The sequence below is a fragment of the Chlorocebus sabaeus genome, chromosome 24, assembly GCF_047675955.1.
Source record: "Chlorocebus sabaeus isolate Y175 chromosome 24, mChlSab1.0.hap1, whole genome shotgun sequence".
Lineage (NCBI taxonomy): Eukaryota > Metazoa > Chordata > Mammalia > Primates > Cercopithecidae > Chlorocebus > Chlorocebus sabaeus.
The window spans coordinates 33,655,413-33,678,583 of record NC_132927.1 but is presented as its reverse complement, the minus strand read 5'-3'; the positions used below and the strand labels follow the sequence as shown (position 1 = coordinate 33,678,583).

The 23,171-nt window shown below is 37.0% G+C and overlaps 1 protein-coding gene across 2 annotated transcripts in view; it reads left to right on the top strand.

Annotated features, from left to right (window-relative positions):
• Window positions 1-23,171, top strand: part of EXOC5 (exocyst complex component 5) — a 62,030-nt gene that overhangs the window by 2,552 nt on the left and 36,307 nt on the right. The window contains exons 2-4 of one of the 2 annotated variants that reach the window (XM_007986793.3): window positions 18,650-18,744; window positions 19,514-19,661; window positions 21,984-22,178. In XM_007986793.3, the coding sequence (XP_007984984.1) occupies window positions 18,650-18,744; window positions 19,514-19,661; window positions 21,984-22,178 (438 nt within the window). The remainder of the gene's footprint in view (window positions 1-18,649; window positions 18,745-19,513; window positions 19,662-21,983; window positions 22,179-23,171) is intronic. The other variant, XM_007986794.3, reaches the window with a different exon arrangement.

Here is a 23,171-nt window from a genome sequence, read left to right as displayed (position 1 = left end):
CCTTTCTTAGTCCCAGCTGGAGAACTGTGGAAAACAGAAGGCAGGATGTAGTCAAGGATGTTTGGTTTTTATTCATCCTGATTTTCATGCACTATTAAATAGAATTGTACTTTTACTTTTCGTGTTAAGAGAAGTTAAATGAAAACAAAATTAAGCTTTTGAATCCATGAAACTTCATTGTGTTAACTCTACTTCTTTTAAAATCTTATTGGTCCCATGACACTTAATGAAAACAACTTCATATAACAAAATCAGACTGTAATATATTTCCTCAGTTGACCGAAATGATTTAGTAATAGATGATTTGGCTATTGTAATAGTGTATATCCTGAAAGTTTCTCAGAATACCTTCTTAGTTTCAACTTTTGTTGACAGATCTTTCTGAAAAGATCCATGTACAGTGTTTTTAAATCTTCTCGGGATAGACATTCTGAATAAGGATTGTTACGTGGTGTAGATAAATTGTATCTTCTACATATGCAAAGTGGCTGGGCTCAGAAATTCCTTTTTAAATTTTCTTTGCTTTTGAGACATGGTCTTGCTCTATTGCGCAGGCTGGAGTGCAGTTGGGTGATCACTGCAGCCTCTACCCTCCAGGCACAATCCATCCTCCCACCTTAGCCTCCAGAGTAGCTGGGACTACAGGTGCCTGCCACCACACCCAGCTAATTTTTAAAATTGTTTTGGAGAAAAAAGATTTCACCATGTTGCCCAGGCTGGTCTTGATCTCCTGGGCTTAAGCAGTCTGCCCACCTTGGCCCCCCAAGGTGCTGGGATTACAGGTGTGAGCCACTGTGCCGCGCCAGAAGTTCTTTTTATGTTATTGCAAATATTCCTTTCTCCTTTTATTGTACTACTGAGGACATTCTTTTCTCATTTGCTTATTTTTTCCCCATAATTCTTCAAGAATCTTCCTTTTTCTCTGGTTAGACTACCATTATGGGAGAGTTCTTGGTTAGTAACTAGGGTTAATTATTCATTCATTCTACAAATGTTTGTTGAGTACCTATTAAGTTCAAGGTAAAGTTCTTGAACTTTATCTGCATGCCTCAAAGGGCATGCCATAGAAATATTAATCCTACGAGATGTGTCGCAAAAAAACTAACAGGGTTCAGTGGCCAAATAACTTATGGAAATGAGCATAATCTGTTTTGCTGGAGATTTGCAGTATACCTTAATATGTTAAAGATGATGAGAAGTCCATTTCCCAAACTTTTTCCACCATGAGACTCTTCTTTTTTTAAGAGACTTTTATTTTCTACTGCTTGTTAACTTAATGTTGTAAATTACAAGGTACATATTTTGGAAAATGTTGAGTTAAGTATAGAACCTGTCCTTAGCAAATAGAGGGAGAGAAGGTAGATATATGATACTATACTCTTAAAAATAAGGTTATAAATGGTTTCAAAGAGGTCTAGATAAAGTGCCATAGGTGTCAAGAGGATGGGAAGATTACCTCTAGAAGAAAGAAAGGATTAGAATTATCTACAGAGGGATTATTATCATTTCAGTTATCTACAGAGGAAAAATTAGATTTTTTGTGGAACTGGGTGGAGGGACTTTTCAGTAAAGCAGACAATGAAAGCTAAGACATACAGGGAGGGTTGTAGGCCCTGGAGATAAGGGGAACATTCATTTTGCCTGGAGTATAGCACATGTAAAGAGGAGGAGTGGCATGTAAGGTAAATTGGGGTTTAATTTTGGAGGTCCTATATGCCAGGATTAAAAATTCATTTTTTTTTTTCTTTCTGTAAATGTAAGTTCCTTGATAATAGTGCTTGAGGTCAGGTAATTTGGCTGTGATAGCAATGGCTGTTTGACTTCCAAATTAGAGTATGAATACTGAAGAACACATTTTCCCACATTTATTTGTCTCTTAATTTTTCAAACTAAATTACAAAAGCTGTTTAAATAGACTTGTTGAAAATGATGTCTCTTGTTCAATTAGCTAGCCAGGTGTATACTAATGAGCATGAGATATATAAGGAGCACCCCGTTAACTGTCAAGGTGCTGAAATGCTATTTATTTTACCATATTAGTTATTAAGTGTTTATAGACGTTGGCTACCAATTGTATCATGTGTATGATAAAATGTATTCATTCTGCAAACATTGAATGAATGTGTAGACCAGACATTATTCCAGGTACTAGAGTTAAAAGATGTTGAGTTAAGCATCTGATTGAGGGAGACAGACATGTTAATACATTAATACAGTGCAGTGGGAATTTAGAATCTTTTCCAGGGATTATTAGGAAAGGTTTCATTTAGTAATGGCATATAGAAATTGGATATTGATGGATGAGTAGAGATTTTTCAAATAGAAGAAGGGCATTCCAAGGCAGAGACACAAGATGACTGCAGTTTGTTGTAAGGTGAGGCAATTGAGAAGAGTTAGGATGTGTATATGCATATTTTAAGAACAGGGAGTGGTGGCAAGGCATTGAGACCATGGGAGTTCGAGGGCAGTTTTTCGTTTTTTTGTTTTTTGTTTTTGAGAAGGAGTCTAGCTCTGTTGCCCAGGCTGGAGTGCAGTCACGTGATCTTGGCTGACTGTAACCTCCGTCTCTGGTTTCAAGCAATTCTGCTGCCTCATCCTCCTGGGTAGCTGGGATTATAGGTGCCTGCCACCATGCCCGGCTAATTTTTTTATTTTTAGTAGAGATGGGCTTTCACTGTGTTGGCCAGGGTGGTCTCGAACTCCTGACCTCATGATCGACCCGCCTTGGCATCCCAAAGTGCTGGGGGATTACAAACATGAGCCACCGTGCCTGGCCAGTTTTTTTTATTTCTTGAGACAGGGTTTTGCTCTGTCACCCAGGCTGGAGTGCAGTAGTGTAATCACAGCTCATTGCAATGTTGACCTCCTAGGCTCAGGCAGTCCTCCCACCTCAGCCTCCCAAGTAGCTGGGACTACAGGCATGTGCCACCATGCTTGGCTAACTTTTTATTTTTTGTAGGAATGGGGTCTCACTATATTGCCCAGGCTAGTCTCGAACTCCAGGACACAAGTGATCCTCCCACCTCAGGCCTCCCAAGGTGCTGGGATTACAAGCATGAGCCACTGGGCCCAGCCAGGGGGAATTTTTAAGAAGGCTTTTTATAGATCATGCAAGAGGGCTGACCTTACTTTTTTTGGGTAAGGGTCAGGAAGACAGACAATTTTAATGTTAGTGTGAAGAATGGCCTTCGATGGGGGAAGAAATTGTTAGCTGGGAAAATTGGGATCATGGGCAGCCTAACATAATTGTTGTCATTTGGTAAGTGTTCCAGAATTATCTGTTGACTGATTAATCTTGCTAGATGAAATTCTAACCTAATTCAATGGCAACAGAGAAGAAATTTGAAAAGACATTTTGGAGGAAGAATTAAAATAATTCAATTACTGAGGAGTTAAAATTCCAAATTTGTAAACTTTGAAAAGTAGGTAGTTGGTGATTCATTAACTGTGACAGAGAAAATTAGAAGGACCTTTGCAGGGGAAAGAAATAATATATTCATTAAATATATATATCTCTCTATCATTTTATATATATATATATATTTTGTTTTATACTTTGAGTTTTTAGCAAGACATCGTGGTAAAGAAGTCCACTAGGCAAATGGAAATATGAATTAGTAACTCAGCAGTTTAGGAAGTATCACTTTATATGGGTGGTACTTTAGTCAGGAGGTGGATGACATCTCTCAGCTCTGCCCCTTACTAGTTGTGTGATCTTGGCAAGTTACCCAACCTCTTTGTACCTCAATTTTCTCATCTGTATAATGGGGGAAATAGTAGTATCTACTTCAGAAGGTTTTTTTGATGACTAAATTGAATTGAGAAATTTAAATTGCTTAGCAACATACTATCAAAAGAGTAGTATCCATTTTTAAAAATTAGGTGTCGGCCACTTTCAATTTAAGTGGATTGAGATGAGAACTAGATTAAAGATCTATCAGGGAGGGAAAGCCTTCAGCCTTCTCGGTCTCAGCTGACTTAGAGTAAATGATCCAAGAAGTAGGAGATTATAGTAGGAGAGGATTACTAAAAGGGGCTGTGGAAGGTTATATTTTTCAGGATGGTCACAAGATCTGCCATCCCACATCGTGATGTTTATGCCCTTCCCATAGGGAAGCAGGGTCTCTGCTCACTTCTTGAATCTGTACAGACCTATGACTATAGAAGTGTTGCTACGTAGTGATTGGCAAGGTTAGGCCCCATAGAGGGCCGAATGTATTACCTTTGATGACCTAACCTCTTGGACTCTAGCAACCATACCAAGAGAAAGCCCATGCAGCCCTTTTAAAGAACCAAGGCCCTTCACCCTTGGCTCTCGCTGAACTCCCAGCTAACAGTAAACACCAGCTTGCCATCTTGAAAGAGTATCTTCTAGCCAAGTTGAGCAGCCCCAGCTTATTTCATGTGGAGCAGAGACCAGATTTCCCTGTTCAGCCCTCCTCAAATCAGGTTTGTGAACAGTATGATTATTGTTATTTTAGGCCACTAACTATTTGAGTGGTTGTTAGGCAGCAATAGATAACTGAAACAAAGGCTGATCAATTTCTTACCTTCTACTGGTGTTAGTGGAGAGAGTGGTAGAGGTAGAGGTTGATGTTTAAGAGTAATAGAGTTCCATTTAAGTGTTTTATGCTTTGGAGTTCTCCAGTCAAACCAACTTGAAAGTGAACTTCTGGAATAAGCAAGTCATTAAATTGAGGACAGTATTATAGACTGCACATGTGTATAATTAATCTAAAATACTGAATCCCTGGTGTTCCCAGGAAATTAAATAGTTGAGGTGTGTGTGTGCCCACATGTGTGAGAGAGATTTGAAAGGGTGATTGCCTTGTTCTCTTAAAAGTGGATTGCAATTGCACGTAACACCTGGCAAATAAACATATAACCTACAAATTAAATGAAAGTTCTAGTCGAGTGATAAATAATTTAAAAGTTTGGTTGTTAATATTTTATGTATATATATATTTTTAAAACTTAGCAAACTTTTCTGATGCTATTTCCTTGAAGCTGAAATATGAAAATAAGAAAATATAGTTATTTATATATCTTTGCTTATTCAGGGTATAATAAATGAAAGAAGCAATGATTCCTTACTTGTTTAATTTCATTTCCAAGGTGTTTATTAAATGCCTGTAAGAATATTTAACGTGTGTATTTGTAAATACACTTAATTTGATTTGAAATGCTAATGGCAGATTTTATTAAATACTTAAAGTAATTTCACAGTCTATATTAAAATCTCTATAATAGAGTGGGAAAAATATCTGGGTTAGAATACTGGTTTAATACCTTGATAAAACTTAAATTTCATTTCCTCAGTTTCCTCATATGTAAAAATGAGATGAAAGAGCTGGGCTGTGATGATATTTAAAGAACATTCTTGCATTACAAATTTTAAATCTGATTATATGATTCTGCTGAGCCTAGTATAACAGGAATTGTAACATTTTGTTACCTCTCTCTTTTGGTCATACACATCATATATATTACTTTACGGTTCAAAATGAGAAATATTCTATCCTGGAAAAATATTTTGCTTAAGAGAATCTAAAATATTTTGTAATATTCTAAATTACCATCATTTAGATAGTCTTCAGAACAATTTTGATGACATGATTAATTGACCAATTTCATAGTTTAAAGGGCTTCAAGATTGAATGTTAAAATTGACTAATTTTAAAAAGTAAAATTATTTATTTTGTAGTGTTTGTGCAGGTAGTTTTCAAAATACTTTTTCAAAGTTTGCCTTAGTTATATTTGTGTCTTAAAATGCTTTATTTTTCTACCTTTTCATACTACTTTTGAAATCCATTTTGTTAGCTGGAGACAAAATATTTTGTGTTTTTTAAAAAAAATCAGTAGTCAATAAATATAAGTTATTAATATACAGAAAACACATAAAGAATCTCACTGAAAAATCAAAGAAAATGGGGTTAGAAAGTAGAGGCCAAATATTGTAAAATTCTTTAGTTCTTTGTAGTGCCAGAATTGTATTAGGCTCATATTTGGTTTCTGTTAGAATCTTGGATTGATAGTACCATGTAATGCCTGTTCTTTATTTCTGGGTTGTGGGGTAGTGGTCCTGCCTTTTTGGTTTTGGATATATGGATCAAGAGCATGACTTTCAAGACCCTCTGCAGGGATTTCAGCCATGGCCCCAACTAGCTAGTGTTTTGCTATACTCAGCATTGTTCTGTTGACTACAGCTGGAAAGCAAGAGAAATGTATGACACAGCCTCCCCTTGCTTTCAATTTAAGTATGGAGAAGAGAGTGAAACTTATGAAAATGATTCTAAATCAATAAATGATAAAATGACAGTAATATTCTTTGTTGGGATTTGAATTTTTAAGCTTCATAGGGGTTTAAGAGTGGAGAAATTAATGGAGACCATGTAGGGAAGGAACCCTTCGAAGAAGAAAAGGGAATGGAGCCAGGCTTTAATTAATGGTATAGCAGTCTTTGAAGTTTTGGAGGAGAAAGGGCATACTTAGTAGGGTGAGTTACCTGGCCACAGGTTAGGAAGCAGGAGTAACATGGGCTTAAAAAGAAGACTGGCATAGTCTGATGGAAGTGTGGCTATTTGTTTTGAGGTACAGAGAAATTTGGGTAGGTGGTACAAGATAAGAACCCTAAAGGATAGATATAAGAGTGTGAACTTGGCTGCGTGTGGTGGCTCACACCTGTAATCCAAGCACTGAGTCGGGCAGATCACTTGAGGCCAGCAGTTAGAGACCAGCCTGGCCAACATGGCAAAGACCAATCTCTACTAAAAATACAAAAATTACCCGGGCGTGATGGCACATACTTGTAATACCAGCTACTCAGGAGGCTGAGACATGAGACTTGCTTGAACCCAGGAGGCAGAGTTTGTAGTGAGCCGAGATTATACCACTGCATTGCAGACTGGGAGACAGAGTGAGACTGTATCTTAAAAAAAAAAAAAAAAAAAAAAAAAAAAAAGGTGTGTGAATTTGATAGTGTAATAGAAATTATATAAGGAAGTTTCTCACTAAAAGGAGATAGTGTTTTAATGATCTGTTAGACAGTGGTATCCATAATAAATTTAAGGAAAATACATGATAAGCAGTACTTTTGAACCAATGGGTTAGTTGGTTTAACAGGATACAGAAATATCTCTCTGAAATGATCTGAGACTTACTTTTTTTTTTTTTTTTTACCTAGGCTGGGATAAATATCCTAGTTTCTTTGAGTTTGTGGGTGGTTCCAACACATTGTATTGGATCTACTTTTGGGAATGGAGATATAAGAAAATACAAAAATTTGAATTTTTGTCAAGGAAGCAACATTATTTAAATTAGGGATTTATGTTCCTGTCCAAGGGATTGACATCCAAGGGAGTTTTCAGTAGAAATGACCACAAACACCATTAAGTGCTGGGATACACGTGCAGAACTTAGATTTGTTACATAGGTATATATGTGCCATGGTGATTTGCTGCACCCATCAACCCCTCATCTACATTAGGTATTTCTCCTAATGCTATCACTCCCCTGGTCCCCCACCCTCTGACAGGCTCTGGTGTGTGATGTTCCCCTCCCTGTGTCCATGTGTTCTTATTTTTCAGCTTCCACTTATGAGTGAGAACATGCAGTCTTTGGTTTTCTGTTCTGTGTGAGTTTGCTGAGAATGATGGTTTCCAGTTTCATCCATGTCCCTGCAGAGGACATGAACTCATCCTTTTTCATGGCTGCATAGTATTCCGTGGTGTATATGTGCCACATTTTCTTTATCCAGTCTATCATTGATGGGCATTTGGGTTGGTTCCAAATCTTTGCTATTGTGAATAGTGTTGCAGTAAACATATATGTGCATGTGTCTTTATAGTAGAATGATTTGTTATACTTTGGGTATATACCCAGTAATGGGATTGCTGGGTCAAATGGTAATTCTGGTTCTAATCCTTTAGGAATTGCCACACTGTCTTCCACAATGACAAACACCATATTTTAATATTACAATTGGTAACATTTGTAAAGCATTTAAAATCAGTTTAACGGAGCAATATAACAACCAATTATGTAAAGCTAAGTTTCGTATGATAGTATCTTAGTGCATAGTTCTAGATTTTTGTTTTGGCTTGGTGATTTTTGCTTTTGATTACTGTAGCAAACAGAAAGTGAAGTTAAACCTTTGTCAGGCTTATAAAATTTTAAAGGATTTAAAAAAATTTTTACAGGTACTTGTATTATAGGGAATTGTTTGAGAAGTCTCTTGGGGGGACTTGGTCATTTGGAGGTCTTAGGATTTGTTAATTTGGCTATCTTTTTCTCACTGTAAGTGCCTTTGCAGGAAGGTAAAGTATTAGAAAGCAAGGCATTAGGATTTATTTGCTTATATAAGCAGAATTCTTTATTTTTATTTATTTATTTATTTTTATTTTTTGCTTTTTTGGAACTTCCATCCCTTGGGGATCAATCGCTGACTTCTCTTAAACCCTAGTGATAATTTGTCTCTGAGGGTAAAACGTGTACTTTGCTTCCAGGACACTGACCTCTAATTTTCTTCCGCCTGCACTGGTGCCTCCTGTTTTCTTTTGTTGGATTGTTTTCTTCCTCTTATCTCCAAATGTTGGCATGCCTTTCTTCCTCCTAGATGATCTCACCCAGTCCTTCGGTAACCATCTATGTGTTGATGATTCAAATTTTATGAAGCTCCAGCTTCTTCCGTGTAGTACTAACTTGTTTTTCCATCTATGTGCTCTATATTTGTCTTATTTATCTAATAGGCATCTACAGTATAACATTTGCAGAACAAAACTCTTGTTTCACTGCTCCCTCATCCATCTCTTTCCCTGATCTTCCCATCTCAGTAATTAGCACCACCATTCACAGAGTCGTCCTGGCTGCAAACCTCTACCTGTATGAGTAATCTTTTATTCCTTTTTTTTCTTTTTCCACATATCCAGTCTATCAGCAACTTACATGAATGCGTGCCTTAAAACGTCATGAACCTGTTGCTCAGCACCTCATCCACTGCCACTTTCATCTGAGTCACTGCCGTCTCTTGACTGGACTACTAAGGTGTTGCAGGTTGGGTCTTTTGGGAGGCCAACTTTGAGACAGTTTAGCATGCAGAATATTTATTAGGAAGTAACCTTGGATAAACATTTATGAGGGGGCAGAGCAAGGATACAAGATTGGGCATGTGGAGAAACAGTTACAGTTTTGGTCCAATGGCAGTGTTGATGGCTCCTGTGGGGAGGTCTGAAACTAAAATGACCTGTCAGAGTTGTCCTGCTTTGGACCAAAGTGGTCTGGCCCTTATACTCCCATCTTAATCAGTCATTGGCTATGGATCACATTGGGAAAGGCATGACATTGGGTGAAGTGGCTCTTTGCATCTGATGAAGTCCCTGAAAATACTGCCTATGAAGCCTTTTTGTTGGCAGCACTGTTAGCAGTTAGGGCAAGTCCCTTCTTGAAGGGCGAGCTGGATGGCACATAATTGTGTTCACCACAGACCACCCTTGTTCCACTACTAGACTTCACTTCTTCATATACATTTGGGGAGTAGCTCTTCTGACATTCTGGTTGAGTCTTATCCTGGAGGAAAATTCGAAGAAGAAGGCTAGTGAGATGAACTGTGGCCCCCACTACTATAGCTGGTCTCAGAGTTGCAACTGATATTCACTGTCTCTCACCTCTACTATCGATTGTAACTCTGCCTTACCTTCAGCTAGTACCTCTGATGTTCTTGGTATTTTAACTGGTTACAATACCCTTTTGAGGCCAGGGTTGTAACACTTGTCCATACATTTTCGGAATGGTTGAGGGAGTGTCAAGAGATCCCCAAGAGGATCATCTGTGTGCCAAACATACTGCTCTCTGCCCCCATTGTGTGTTGGCAGCCCTGCCTCATCCTGATCATTATGTTTGATTGCCCCAGCCAAAGATGATCACTTCTCTTCTTATTCCCTAGGTATAAGGAGACAATATGACCAGGTGGTACTTGTAGTTATAATTTAATGATACTCTTATACTATGTTCATAGGCAAAAGTGTTCATTCTTTGGGGACCAAGACTATTCCTGAAGAACTTAGAGTCACAGGGATCCCAGGCACAAATTGGGAATCATGATAAGTGAACCCACTTTCTGCTTTTACCCCTTGTTGCCAGACTCATGTGTTTTTCGTATTGGAGTCAAAGCATCATATAAAGCCTTTTAATTCAGAATATATACTGCATCTTGGAGGATAGTGCTTCTTTTTTTTTTTCTTTTTTGCCTTTGGAGACGGAGTCTTGCTCAGTTGCCCAGGATGGAGTACAGTGGTGTGATCTTGGCTCTCTGCAACTTCCACCTCCCGGGCTGAAGCAATTCTCCTACCTCCCAAGTATATGGGACTACAGGCGCCCGCCACCACATCCAGCTAATTTTTTGTATTTTAGTAGAGACAGGATTTCACTGTGTTGCCAAGGCTGGTCTCGAACTCCTGAGCTCGGGTATGAGCCACCACGCCAGACCAGTGCATCATCTTGATAAGAGTACACCCTCTGAACTGGTGCTTCAGCTGTGCCTTCATCAGGCTGTTCCAGTGCTCTGTTAGTCTGCCTACTTCTGTTTGGTGTGGTTTATGATATGACCAGTGAATCCCATGGTTACCTCCTTTACTGTAACCTGGGTGCCTGGGTCCTTTGGTGTGATGTGGTATGTGAAGTCCTGTGCCAGAGGAACAAACACAACAAAAAATGATGGCCTTGGTAGGTGCTTTCTCGAATAATTGGTATAATAATACAACTGAACAGAGTAGAAAGCCTAGAAAAAAACCCTCACATATTTGGTCAAACAATTTTTGACAAGGGTGCCAAGACCATTCGAAAGACAAAGGACAGTCTTTTCAGCACTTTGGGAGGCTGAGGCAGGAGTTCCTCTTGAGGTCAGGAGTTCGAGACCAGATTGGCATCATTCATCATTGGTATAGGGTTATCATTGGTATAGTCATCATTGGTATAGGGTTAATATGGTATAGGTTTAATATGATGGTTAGTAGGCCTAGTGTTAATAGGGTGATGGAGTAAAAGTGAAATCATATGATTAAGCCAGACGTTATTAATAGGGAGGAAAAGCAAATCCAACTCAAATATTTCTCTTTCTATCAAAGTAAAATATTCTTTCTTCTAGAGTGGAAAGGACCCAGTGTAGTCAACTTGCCAACCATGTGATTAGTCTTGAATGGGGCTATTTTAGGGGCTTAGAGTTGGTCTTTGTCACTGTTAGGCTAGATATTTGGTTTCACAGTAGCTGGATGAGCCTTGGTAAGTAGGACCCCTTGCAGTTGGGGTCATGTTGTCTCTGTACTGTGTCTGCTTTGTTCATGTGCTCAGAGTGCTAATGCCAAGCAGAGTCATTTTTTCTGCTTGGTTGCTTAGTTCCTCTTTCATGGTATATGTTTTCTGGTGCTAACGTGTTATACAAAGAACTTCATACTTTTCATCCAGTCTCATATATCTGTCTGTCTTAGTCAACTCAGGCTTCCATAACAAAATTCCATAGACTGGATGACTTCAACAACAGAAATTTATTTCTCAGTGTTCTGTGGGCTGAGAAGTCCACGATCAAAGTGCTAGCAAGGTAGTTGTCATGCTGAGGCCTCTTCTCTTAGCTTGTAGGCCCCGTCTCACTTTGTGCTTGTGTAATCTCTTCTTTGTGTGTGCAGAGAGAGATTTCTTTTTCCTGTAGGAACATTAATCCCATATTGAGGGCCTGTACCTTGTGACCTCATCTAACACTGATTACCTCCCCAAAGGTCCCATCTCCAAATACCATCACATTGGGAGTTAGGTCTTCAACCTATGAATTTTGGCAGGACAGTTCTTTCATTGTATCGTCCATATGCCTCTGCTCTAGACTTCCTTGTCCTTGGTCTTCCAATCTTACTTCTCTGATAGCTAGGCCTTTTGCCATTTCCTGTGTAAGGTGGCATCTCATGGTAGTTTTGATTTGCATTTCCCTAAATATTAGTCATGTTGGGCATTTTTTTTTTGGACAGATTCACTTACTCTGTTACCCAGGCTGGAGTGCAGTAGAGTGATCTGAGCTTACTGCAACCTCTGCCTCGCTGGTTCAAGTGATTCTCCTGCCTCAGCCTCCCAAATAGCTGGGACTACAGGCACTCGCCACCACACCCAGCTAATTTTTGTGTTTTTAGTAGAGACAGGGTTTTGCTGTGTTTGCCAACCTGGTCTCGAACTCCTGACCTCAAGAGGAACTCCTGCCTCAGCCTCCCAAAGTGCTGGAAAGACTGTCCTTTGTCTTTTGAATGGTCTTGGCACCCTTGTCAAAAATTGTTTGACCAAATATGTGAGGGTTTTTTTCTAGGCTTTCTATTCTGTTTAGTTGTTCTGTATCCCTGTCTTTATGCCAGTATCATATACTGTTTTGATCAGTGTAGCTTTGTAGTAAGTTTTGAAATCAGAAAGTGTGAGTCCTGCTGCTCTGTTCTTTTTCAGAATTGTTTTGGGCTCTTTGGGGTTTCTTGTCTATTTTTGAATAGAGCAAAGTCATTGAGATATTCACAAGGATTGAGTTGAATCTGTAGATCACTTTGGGTAGTATTGACATTGTAACAATATTAAGTCTTCCAGTCTGTAAACATAGGATGTCTTTCCGTTTATTTGTGCCTTCTTTGATTTCTTTCGAAGTATTATAGTTTGCATTGTACAAGTCTTTAGCCTCCTTGGCTAATTCTTAGTTTATTCCTAAGTACTTTGTTCTTTTTGATGCTATTGTAAATGGAATTGTTTTCATAATTTCCTTTTTAGATTGTTCCTTGTTAGTATATAGAAATAGCAACTAATTTTTCCGTTTTTCTTTTATCTAACTATGTATTTGTATCTGTTAATCAGGCTGTCGTCTTCCTCCTCCCCTCCCCTTTACCCTTCCCAGCCTTTCTTTGGTAACCACCAATCCACTCTTACTTCTATGAGATCACATTTTTAAAACTCCACATATGAGTGAGGTCATGTGGTATTTGTCTTTCTATTCCTGGCTTATTTTCCTTAATATAATGTTCTCCTGGTTCATCCATATTTTTGCAAATGACAGGATTTCCTTCTTTTTAATGGCTGAGTAGTATTCCATTGTGAATATATGCCATATTTTCCTTATCCATTCATCCATTGATGGACACTTAGATTGATTCTGAATCTCAGCTATTGTGAATAATGCTGCAATAAACATGGTGGTACAGATATCTCTGACATACTGATTTCATTTCCTTTAGATATATGTTTAGTAGTATGATTGCTGGATCATTATGGTATTTCTGTTCTTAGTTTTTTCAGGAAACTCCATAACGTTTTTCATAATGGCTATGGTAATTTATATTCCCACCAACAGTGTGCAAGGGTTCCCTTTTTCTCCACGTTTTTACCAACACTTATCTTTTGTCTTTTTGATAATAGCCATTCTAATAGGTGTGAGGTGATATGTTACTGAGGTTTTAATTTGCATTTCCCTGATGATTAATGGTGTTGAACATTTTTTCGTATATTCCTTGGCCATTTATGTGTCTTCTTTTGAGAAATGTCTGTTTCTGCCCTTCACACATTTTTAAAATTCAGGTCGTTTATTTTCTTCCTATTGAGTTGTTTGAGTTCCTTATATATTTTAGATAAACCCCTTATCAGATGTATAGTTTGCAGATATTTTCTCCTGTAGGTTGTATATAATCATGTTAATAATGCTATGGAATTTGGTTTGCTGATACTTCATTGAGGATTTCTGCATGAATGTTTATAAAGGGATATTAGTCTATAGTTTTCTTGCACAGTCTTTGCATGGCTTTGGTGTATCAGGGTAATGCTGCCCTCATACAGTGAATTAGGAAGTGTTTCCTCTTCCTCAATTTTTTGGAAAAGTTTGAGAAGGCTTGGTGTTAGTTTTGTAAAATGTTTAGCAAAAGTCAACAGTGAAGGCATGAGTTTCAGGGCTTTTCTCTGTCGGGAGATTTTTGATTACTGATTCATTCCCCTTATTGGCTATAGGTCTATTCATATTTTGTATATTTTCAGGATTTAGCCTTAGTATATTTTATGTTTCTAGGAGTTTTTCTATTTTATCTAGATTATCAAATTTGTTGGTATACAATTGTTTGTAATGCTGTCTTATAATCCTTTTTGTTTCTATAAAATTAGTAGTAACGTCTTCATTTTCATTTGTGATTTTAGTATCTTGAGCCTTCTCCCTTTTTTTCTTAGTCTGTTTAGCTAAAGGCTTTTCAATTTTGTTGATCTTTTCAAAAAGCCAACTTCCGGTTTCATTATTTTTTTTTTTCTGTTGTTTCTCTGTTCTCTAGTTTGTTAATTTCTGCTCCAGTTTTAATTATTTCCTTCCTTCTGCTAGCTTTGGCTTTAGTTTTTCTTTTTTTTCTTGTTACTTAAGTTTATACTTCTTTTTCTAGTAACTTAAGTTTTAAAGTTATGTTGATTTGAGATCTTTTTTATTTTTTAATATAAATATTTCTAGTTGCACATTTACTCCTTAGCACTGCCTTCACTGTGTCCTATGTTTTTGTATATTGTGTTTTTATTTTCATTCATTTCTTAAGTATTTTACAATTTCCCTTGTAATTTCTTCTTTGATCCATTTACTTAAATCCTCTGACAGTCACTTTATCCAGAGGGAGAGGGGCTTGCAAAAATGGGGAAGGTGCAACAACAAAGGCCTTTTTATGCCTCTGTGGTCTGAAGCAGCAATTAGCCTTCAGCGCAGGGATCCCAGATATTTAGAGGACAGGGTCCTTTTTGGTCATGCTGGCCTCTACAACCTGTGTGCATGTTGTTCCAGAAATTTGTGTACAGCACTCTGCCACAGGGCTAGGGTGGGACCTGGGTAGCTGCTATTGTGCTAAGAGCTGAAATTGACCAAAATTACCACATTTTCTTGTCTAAGTCTTCACCTGGGAAGATACAAGCCTTCACTAGCCTACGGAGTTCCAAAATAGTTAAGATTCTGCCAGTGCAGTTGTTACCTAGATAGGGAGACAGATTTACTCCACCATCTTCCCAGAATCCTGTCTGTTTTATTGATACATAACCATGCTCATTCATGTGTTGTGTGTGTTTGCATTTGCACCACAGTGGCAGAGTTGAATGGTTGTAACAGAGACTATATATGGTCTGCAAGCCTAAAATACTAGCTATCTGGTCTTTTAAGAAAAAATTGTCGATCTCTACTTTATATTCTTAAGAGTGGCATTACTTTTTGCCATCCTACATGATTAACTACCTTGACTGGACAGGGGCAATTTTAGGGATTTTTACTTGGGCTTCCTCATTATAATAGTTCTTATTTTGTAGACCAAGGACCCAGTGTTGGAGTCATATCAGCCACTAAGTGTGTCTATACCTGTTAAACATTTGTATACTGCAGAAATCACCACTAGGTATGCTCATGGACATATTGGTTTGACTCTGCCAGATCTTGGCCAGGAATCTATTACCTGGCCCCCATATGTTCTCTCTCTGACACGGTCCATGATGCTTTGGGCCAGCCAAGTGCCAATGCCAACTAGGACCCTATGTCCAACAGACTTCAAAATATTTGCATATTTTTCTTTCCTTAACGTACTAAAGTAAATGGTTGTAGCTTTTTTTGGAAGAAGGAATAGGAGAATTATTATTGTGTATTGGCATTCCCAAGAAGAAGGTAATACCTATCTTCTTGAGAACCTGGCCTTTTCTTCAATCAATAACAGGGAATATATCATAGTACATCCTATAAGACTTTGGTATAAACTCTGGATTTTCATTACCTCTCTTGACCTCATCCACAATTATTCTCCCCTGCATTCACTCTCTTTTAGTCACACTGGCCTCTTTTCATTGATTGTATACCAAGAGTGTTCCCTGTGCTTAGTCTTCCTCCCTCAGATAGCTTATTAGTTGGCCGCATACAGGTCTTTACTCAAAATTTGTTTTCTTAGAAAGGCCTTGCCTGGTGACTTCTTTCAAAGATAATCTCACTCTGGCCAGGCCTGGTGGCTCATGCCTGTAATCCCAGCACTTTGGGAGGCTGAGACAGGCGGATCAGCTGAGGTCAGGAGTTTGAGACCAGTCTGACCAACATGGAGAAATACCACCTCTATTAAAAATACAAAATTAGCCAGGCATGGTGGTGCATGCCTGTAATTCCAGCTACTTAGGAAGGCTGAGGCAGGATAATTGCTTGAACCCAGGAGGTGGAGGTTGCGGTGAACCAAGATCATGCCACTGCACTCCAGCCTGGGCAATAAGAGCGAAACTCAGTCTCAAAAAAAAAAAAAAAAATCATCATCATCATCATCATCATCATCATCTCACTCTTATCCATCATTCTGTATCCTCTTTCATTTTCTTCATGGTTCTTATTCCGCTATCATTTTTTGTGCTCGTTTCTCTATCACTCTCCTCCACTAGATCCAGAGGAGCAGAGATTTTTTTCCTCCTTTTTTACTATTTCCTGGATATTTAGCATAGTCTGTAGCACGTAATAGGTGCTCAGTTAATATTTGCTGAATGAAGGAATACTGTATTTTCAGGTGATTGAAAATATTTTGTATAAAAAAAAGCTTAACGTTTTATGTCAGCAAATGCCTGCTCTTTATAAGTTTTTAGTATATGTCATTTAATAAAACTAATATATTAAAATTGATGAACAGTATGACGTGTTTAATTGAAAACTATGATTACTCAACAAATAAAATTAACAACACACAAGAACTAAGATTATTAAGTATTTATACAAATGTGTATGCCAAGCAAATGATAGGGAAAAGGTACATGATTACTATATGAAGTTTTTTAATGAAAGTATTGCAGATTTTTGAAAGGGCTGACTACTTCCTAAAGTAATTTCACAACTGTAAATTCAATTGGTATTAATGGAACCTACCTTGTAGACTTACTACTTACCATAGTACATATTGAATATGATAAAGTATGTAAAATACTAGGCAATGCCTGGCACATAGTAAGTACTTAAAAAACTTTAGCTGTCATCACCATTTCATTGTATGGGGTATTTCATGTGATGGCCAAGTTTTCTAAAATTTTTAAGTAGCTTAGTTTCTAAAGTTCTAAGTAGTTCTAAATACAAGTTCATCTTGAGTTCATATTTCTCAATTTTAGATGATGTTAAAAATCTTTAGATTCGCATCAACTCTTGTTTCGACAGAAGTGAGGCAGACTAGAGGCTGATTATCTAAATGATTATGTGTTGCTAAATGCGTTCATTTCATTTCAGGGTGCCATATTTTTTTCTTTGTAAGGATATTAATTCATCCTTGGAACTTAATTCTTAAACATGTCAGTACTTTATATCTTTAAAAGTTTAAGAAAAAACTTTGCAGATATGAAAGTTCAAATTGTAATCACCAGCAAATGCTGCTGATCACTAAGTTACATGCTAGGTAGGAGGCAATATGTGGTATCCATTTACATGAAAGAGGGTAGTATGAAAAGTATGTAAATTAGTGTGTATTAGTCTAAAAAATGTATTATCTGCTGATGGTGAACATTTGAAGTTTTATTTTCTTGATTGAGCCTTTTCTAATATCCTTTTTTAAAAAATGTTTTTAAGAAAATTATAAGATTTCGTATCTTGCTTTTTCTCATCGGCTATCATGTGTTAGACTTTTTCTCGTTTCTAAACTCGTTACATGATCATGATTTTAATAGGAACATTGTTTTTCATCCTGTAAGTTTACCCTAATTTGTCAATTATGGCTTTGTGAATATTATTTGTGTAAACAATTTCTTAGTAATATACATAATGCTCAATGAACATTCTGCAGAAATTTTTGCATTCATATATGCTTTTCCCTTAGATTTTAAAAATAAAATTACTGTTAAGGTATACGAGCATTTGTGACACTATTGATGTTACCTAATACCAGTTGGCCTCCAAAAAGATTGTAACTGTTGACATTTCTAACAATAATGAGAGTATAAATTTCAGTTTATCCTTTCCTGCCTTGCTTGTTATAATTAAAAAAAAAAAAAAAACTTTGTCAGTTTGTGAGATTTTTTAAAAAAGGATAGGCCGGGTGCGGTGGCTCATGCCTGTAATCCCAGCTATTTGGGATGCTGAGGTGGGCGGATCACGAGGTCAGGAGATCGAGACCATCCTGGCTAACATGGTGAAACCCTGTCTCTATTAAAAAATACAAAAAAATTAGCCGGACGTGGTGGCGAGCGCCTGTAGTCCTAGCTACTCAGGAGGCTGAGGCAGGAGAATGGCGTGAACTCGGGAGGCAGAGCTGCTTGCAGTGAGCCGAGATCGTGCCACTGCACTCCAACCTGGGCAACAGAGCGAGACTCTGGCTCAAAAAAAAAAGGATAATTTGATTACTAGTAAGGCTGTACATTAAAAATAGTTTTTTTGACCATTTTATTTCTTCTTTGCTCATTTTTCTCTTGAGTTGTTCCAGTTGGTCATTAATACTGTTCTAGTATTTTAATATCCTAATTTTCGTTAAGTAGTTTGTTTATTGAAGACTTTTTAATTGAAAAAAACTGTACATTTTAATATAGATGTATTTAAACAGTAATTTCATTTTAAGTTTTTACCTAGTAGCTGTGTTAATTTTATAAATAATATTAAGTATTTGTATGTGAAACTTTGTTAAAGCATATTTATTTTGTAAACTAGGAGCCTTTTGTGGCAGATGAATATATTGAACGTCTTGTATGGAGAACCCCAGGAGGAGGCTCTAGAGGTGGACCTGAAGCTTTTGATCCTAAAAGGTGAAATAAAAAAAATTTTTTTCCCCACAGATCTAATCTGGTATACATTAGTGTTAGAATACAGATAACTGTTGAGATTGCTTTCAGCATTCCTCTACAAGGATTTTAGTTAACAATTGGCCAATAAAAGACATAAATCAGCAGAGCATTAAAAGTTTGAGATTTTGTTTTTTCTTTGACATTCTTTTAATGAAGCAGTTTTACTGGTATGCAGGAAGTAATTTTATTGAGTGTAAAAATTTGACATTTCTTCTAATGAGTCATAAACTAGAAATGGTTATACTTCTAAAATAAAAACATTAAATACATTGTTTTAAATATAATTGTAAATTAGGGGAACAGAGTCACTGAACTCTGGAATGTATATTATTATTTTTATACAGTACATTTACCTTCTTGACTATTTTAAATAGGCTATAAAATGTATTTCTATTGTAGGGGTTTAATGGGGATTCTGGGTGAGGTTTTCATTCACCTCTGAGATAGTCCACCAAAAAGTCAGTAGTTAAAGCCTGGCCGTATTTTCAAACATCATGTTTGCTTTAAAGCCATGTGGCCTGGACACAACTATGAGGAAGTTATGAAATTACAGAAAGACTTGATCTTTTGATGAAGAAATTTCTAACGAGATGCTAAAGAAAAAATTAACATGATCATTTCAAGCTCAGGGAACACTTCTTATTAAGATTTTATGATTATAAGTTAACTGGTTAGTTCCTAAGGATTAAAAATAGGTAGATTGATACATACTCAAACTTTCCTCTATTAGATTATTAGAAGAATTTGTAAATCATATTCAGGAACTCCAGATAATGGATGAAAGGATTCAAAGGAAAGTAGAGAAACTAGAGCAACAATGTCAGAAAGAAGCGAAAGAATTTGCCAAGAAGGTACAAGAGCTCCAGAAAAGCAATCAGGTAAACATTTTGTTAAGAAATGGGTATTTTATATAGGCTATAATATCTTTATTTCCTTCCAGTTTTAAGCTCTTAAAAAAGTCTAGTCACATGATAGTAACTGTCAAGATTTCTCTCTACTGCTTCAGTCCCGTGGGGTAAAATGTTAATGAATTGTTATCAAGTACTCTTGGCATTGGCTTTCCATAGTGTTGGTTTAAGATCATGGTACTTTTCTCAGGATAGAGTGGTATCCAGTTGAGTGTGGTCCTTGATTCTCCTCTAATAATGCAAACTTTCAAGAATGACACTTCAGTAGACCCCTAGTTTTAGGGACTCTTTATTAGCTTGGATATTTAGGTAGTCATTTGCATTCTCTTTAATCATAAAACAAAGTAATATGAAACCAACTATTGTCTGGATTAGGTTTTCCCTAGAGAAAACCTGGTCTGGGAAGTTTCACAAAAGTCATGAGGTATATGCTCCAGTGAGAATTCTAGTGTAACTCTAAGAAAAACTGCCTTGATCCGTTTTGGAGTAAAACCAGATCACTAGATTGGTCCTGAGGCTAAGCAGACCAAACTTCTTAGTCACTCTTAGGTCCTAGACTTAATCTGGAACCTCTGAATCCCATTCACAGGCTGGGCCTTATCTGGAATTTGATTGCCCTTTCTTTTTTTTTTTTTTTTTTAAGACAGAGTTTCACTCTGTCACCCAGGCTGGAGTGCAGTGATGTGTTCTTGGCTCACTGCAACCTCCACCTTCCAAGTTCAAGTGATTCTCCTGTCTCAGCCTCCTGAGTAAGTAGGATTACATGCACATGCTACCACACCCAGCTAATTTTTTTTTGTATTTTTAGTAGAGATTTTGCTATGTTGGCCAGGCTTGTCTTGAACTCCTGACCTCAGGTGATCCGCCTGCCTCGGCCTCCCAAAGTGCCAGGATTACAGGTGTGAGCTACTGCTACTGGCCTTGATTGCCCTTAGTGTAGTTTGGAACATTGTTTAGCTTTGCTCCCTCCCAGGGATCGTTAATTCTTTAGTGTTAGGGATTAGCAAACTGATTTCTGCTAAAGTTTCAATTTTTAAGATTGCTTTACTTAAACATATGCGGCTATGAGAAATAAGGCAGTAATTTAAGGTAAGGAATTCATTTTTAAGTAGTTAAGGTCACAGTTTCCAAACACTTCTAATGCTGTTTTCCCTTGCTAGTAATAATAATTTAATAGTTAAGCTAATAAACTCTGGAACCAGTCTGCCTGAGTTTTAGTTTCAGCTCTGCCACTTATGAACTATGTAATCTCAAGCAATTTAAACTTTTCATGACTCAGTTTTTTAAAAATCTGTAAAGTGTGTTGTTGAGAGTATTATATAAGTAAATACATGTAATATGCTTAGAACAGTGTCTAGTGTAGCACAGAGAAAGTCCTCAATAAATGTTTACAGCTCTTCCCCACCTCAATTTAAGGTTGGAAAAAAAGTCCCACACTAGATTATCAGCAATTCTGCTATTGGCAATTACAAGGCATTCATTGGATTCAATTTCAATATGCCACAGGACAATCAGTGTACCCGGGTAGAAGGGAAAGAATATTCTAGAAAGTAATATACCTTTGCCTTAGTAGAATAATTGCTAACTTTCTCTTTTCAAAATTGGGAAAGAACTATTTTACTTTATATATAAACATCACATTTTAAAATATTTAAAATAGGTATATTTTACTACTGACTTTTTTTTTTTTTTTTTGAGGCAGAGTTTTGCTCTGTTACCTAGGCTGGACTGCAGTGGTGTGATCTCAGCTCACTGCAACCTCTGCCTCCTGAGTTCAAGCGATCCTCCTGCCTCAGCCTCCCAGCTAGCTGGGGTTACAGGGCCTACCACCACACCCGGCTAATGTTTGTATTTTTAGTAGAGATTGGGTTTTACCATGTTGGCCAGGCTGGTCTCTAACTCCTGACCTCAAGTGATCTGCCTGCCTCGGCCTCCTACTGACATATTTTTTACTCTTTTCAGTTTAGTTAGCTAATTGTTTTCAGAATCATTATTTGGGGCTAAATGGTGTTGAGTGTTTTGTTAAAACAGGATGAGGAGTAAATAGCTTTTTTTGTTTGCTTTTTTGTTGATTAATGTACTCATGATAAATATTATTTTAATAGTTTATGGTATAAAAGTTTGCAATTTGGTTAACGGATTTTCAGATCATGTCACACTAATGAGCATGAGTTTTGTAGATCATCTCATATATAACTTCCGTTATCTTTAGTTAGTAGCAATAAGATTAGTAGTTTAGATTATAAACTGAGCACACTGATTGTATTTTATGCTTATGCACATTTTTCCTAGGTTGCCTTCCAACATTTCCAAGAACTAGATGAGCACATTAGCTATGTAGCAACTAAAGTCTGTCACCTTGGAGACCAGTTAGAGGGGGTAAACACACCCAGACAACGGGCAGTGGAGGCTCAGAAATTGATGAAATACTTTAATGAGTTTCTAGATGGAGAATTGAAATCTGATGTTTTTACAAATTCTGAAAAGGTAAGTGCTGTCAGAGGATAAAACCAAATCACAGCATTAATAACAGTGCCCTAATTATGAACTGCACTAATTGCTTTCCAGCGTTAGACTTCAAATCACTGAGAAGCTGACTTATTAAAAGCTTTTATTGTTCTGAAACGTAAACTAATACAGTCACTTGTAGATTGCCGATGAAGTGTTAATATTGAGATTTTTAATTGGGTTTCCTGGCATTTTTTTAAATGAATTTTTTTGTGGCTTAAAAATGCTGTGGTAACTGTATTCATAAGTGTCTCTTTACCATACATTTCTTTCAATATTAACAGAATTTCTGTAGTCTTTAAATAGGGACAGTCTATTGGGTGGTGGTGGGGTGGTCTGACCTAAATCATTGATAAGCTGAGATGCTTTTCTGTAAAGGAAGAAGGAATTCAGAACTTCTGGTTTTTATTACTTGAATAAAGATCTCTTATAAATAATTAAAGCAGTTTGGACCAAGGAGAATTGAAAAAAATTCTGAATTAATTGTTTATGTTAATCCTTTTCATAGCACTCGTCACTTACTCCTGGTCTAAGGGTACATGTTATTGGTTGCTCTACAATCTTGAAAGAAGGTAATTTAGCTCACTTTCTTTCCCTCAGGGGAAAAAAAAATCAAAATGTGTGAGAAAATGGACATTCTTATGGATCTTAGGTGTACATAGCAACATTGTCCACTCATATTGAATACAGTCTTCCTGAATTATTCCAGACTTACTCCATAGAATATTTCAGATAGTGGAATGTAAAAGCTAAGTATTATTGACACTCATTTTGAATTAAGCAACACTTTTTAAATATAACTCTATAGGGTTATAGAATTTATAATTTTTAGAGTTCTTTGGAAAATAGTTATGTGTGTACAGATAATTCCTCTAAAGAAAAGGCATTTTTGAAAAATTTAGTATTTTGAGTACAGGTGGTTTTTTGGTTATAAGGATGAGTTGTTTAGTGTTAAATTCTGAGATTTTAGTG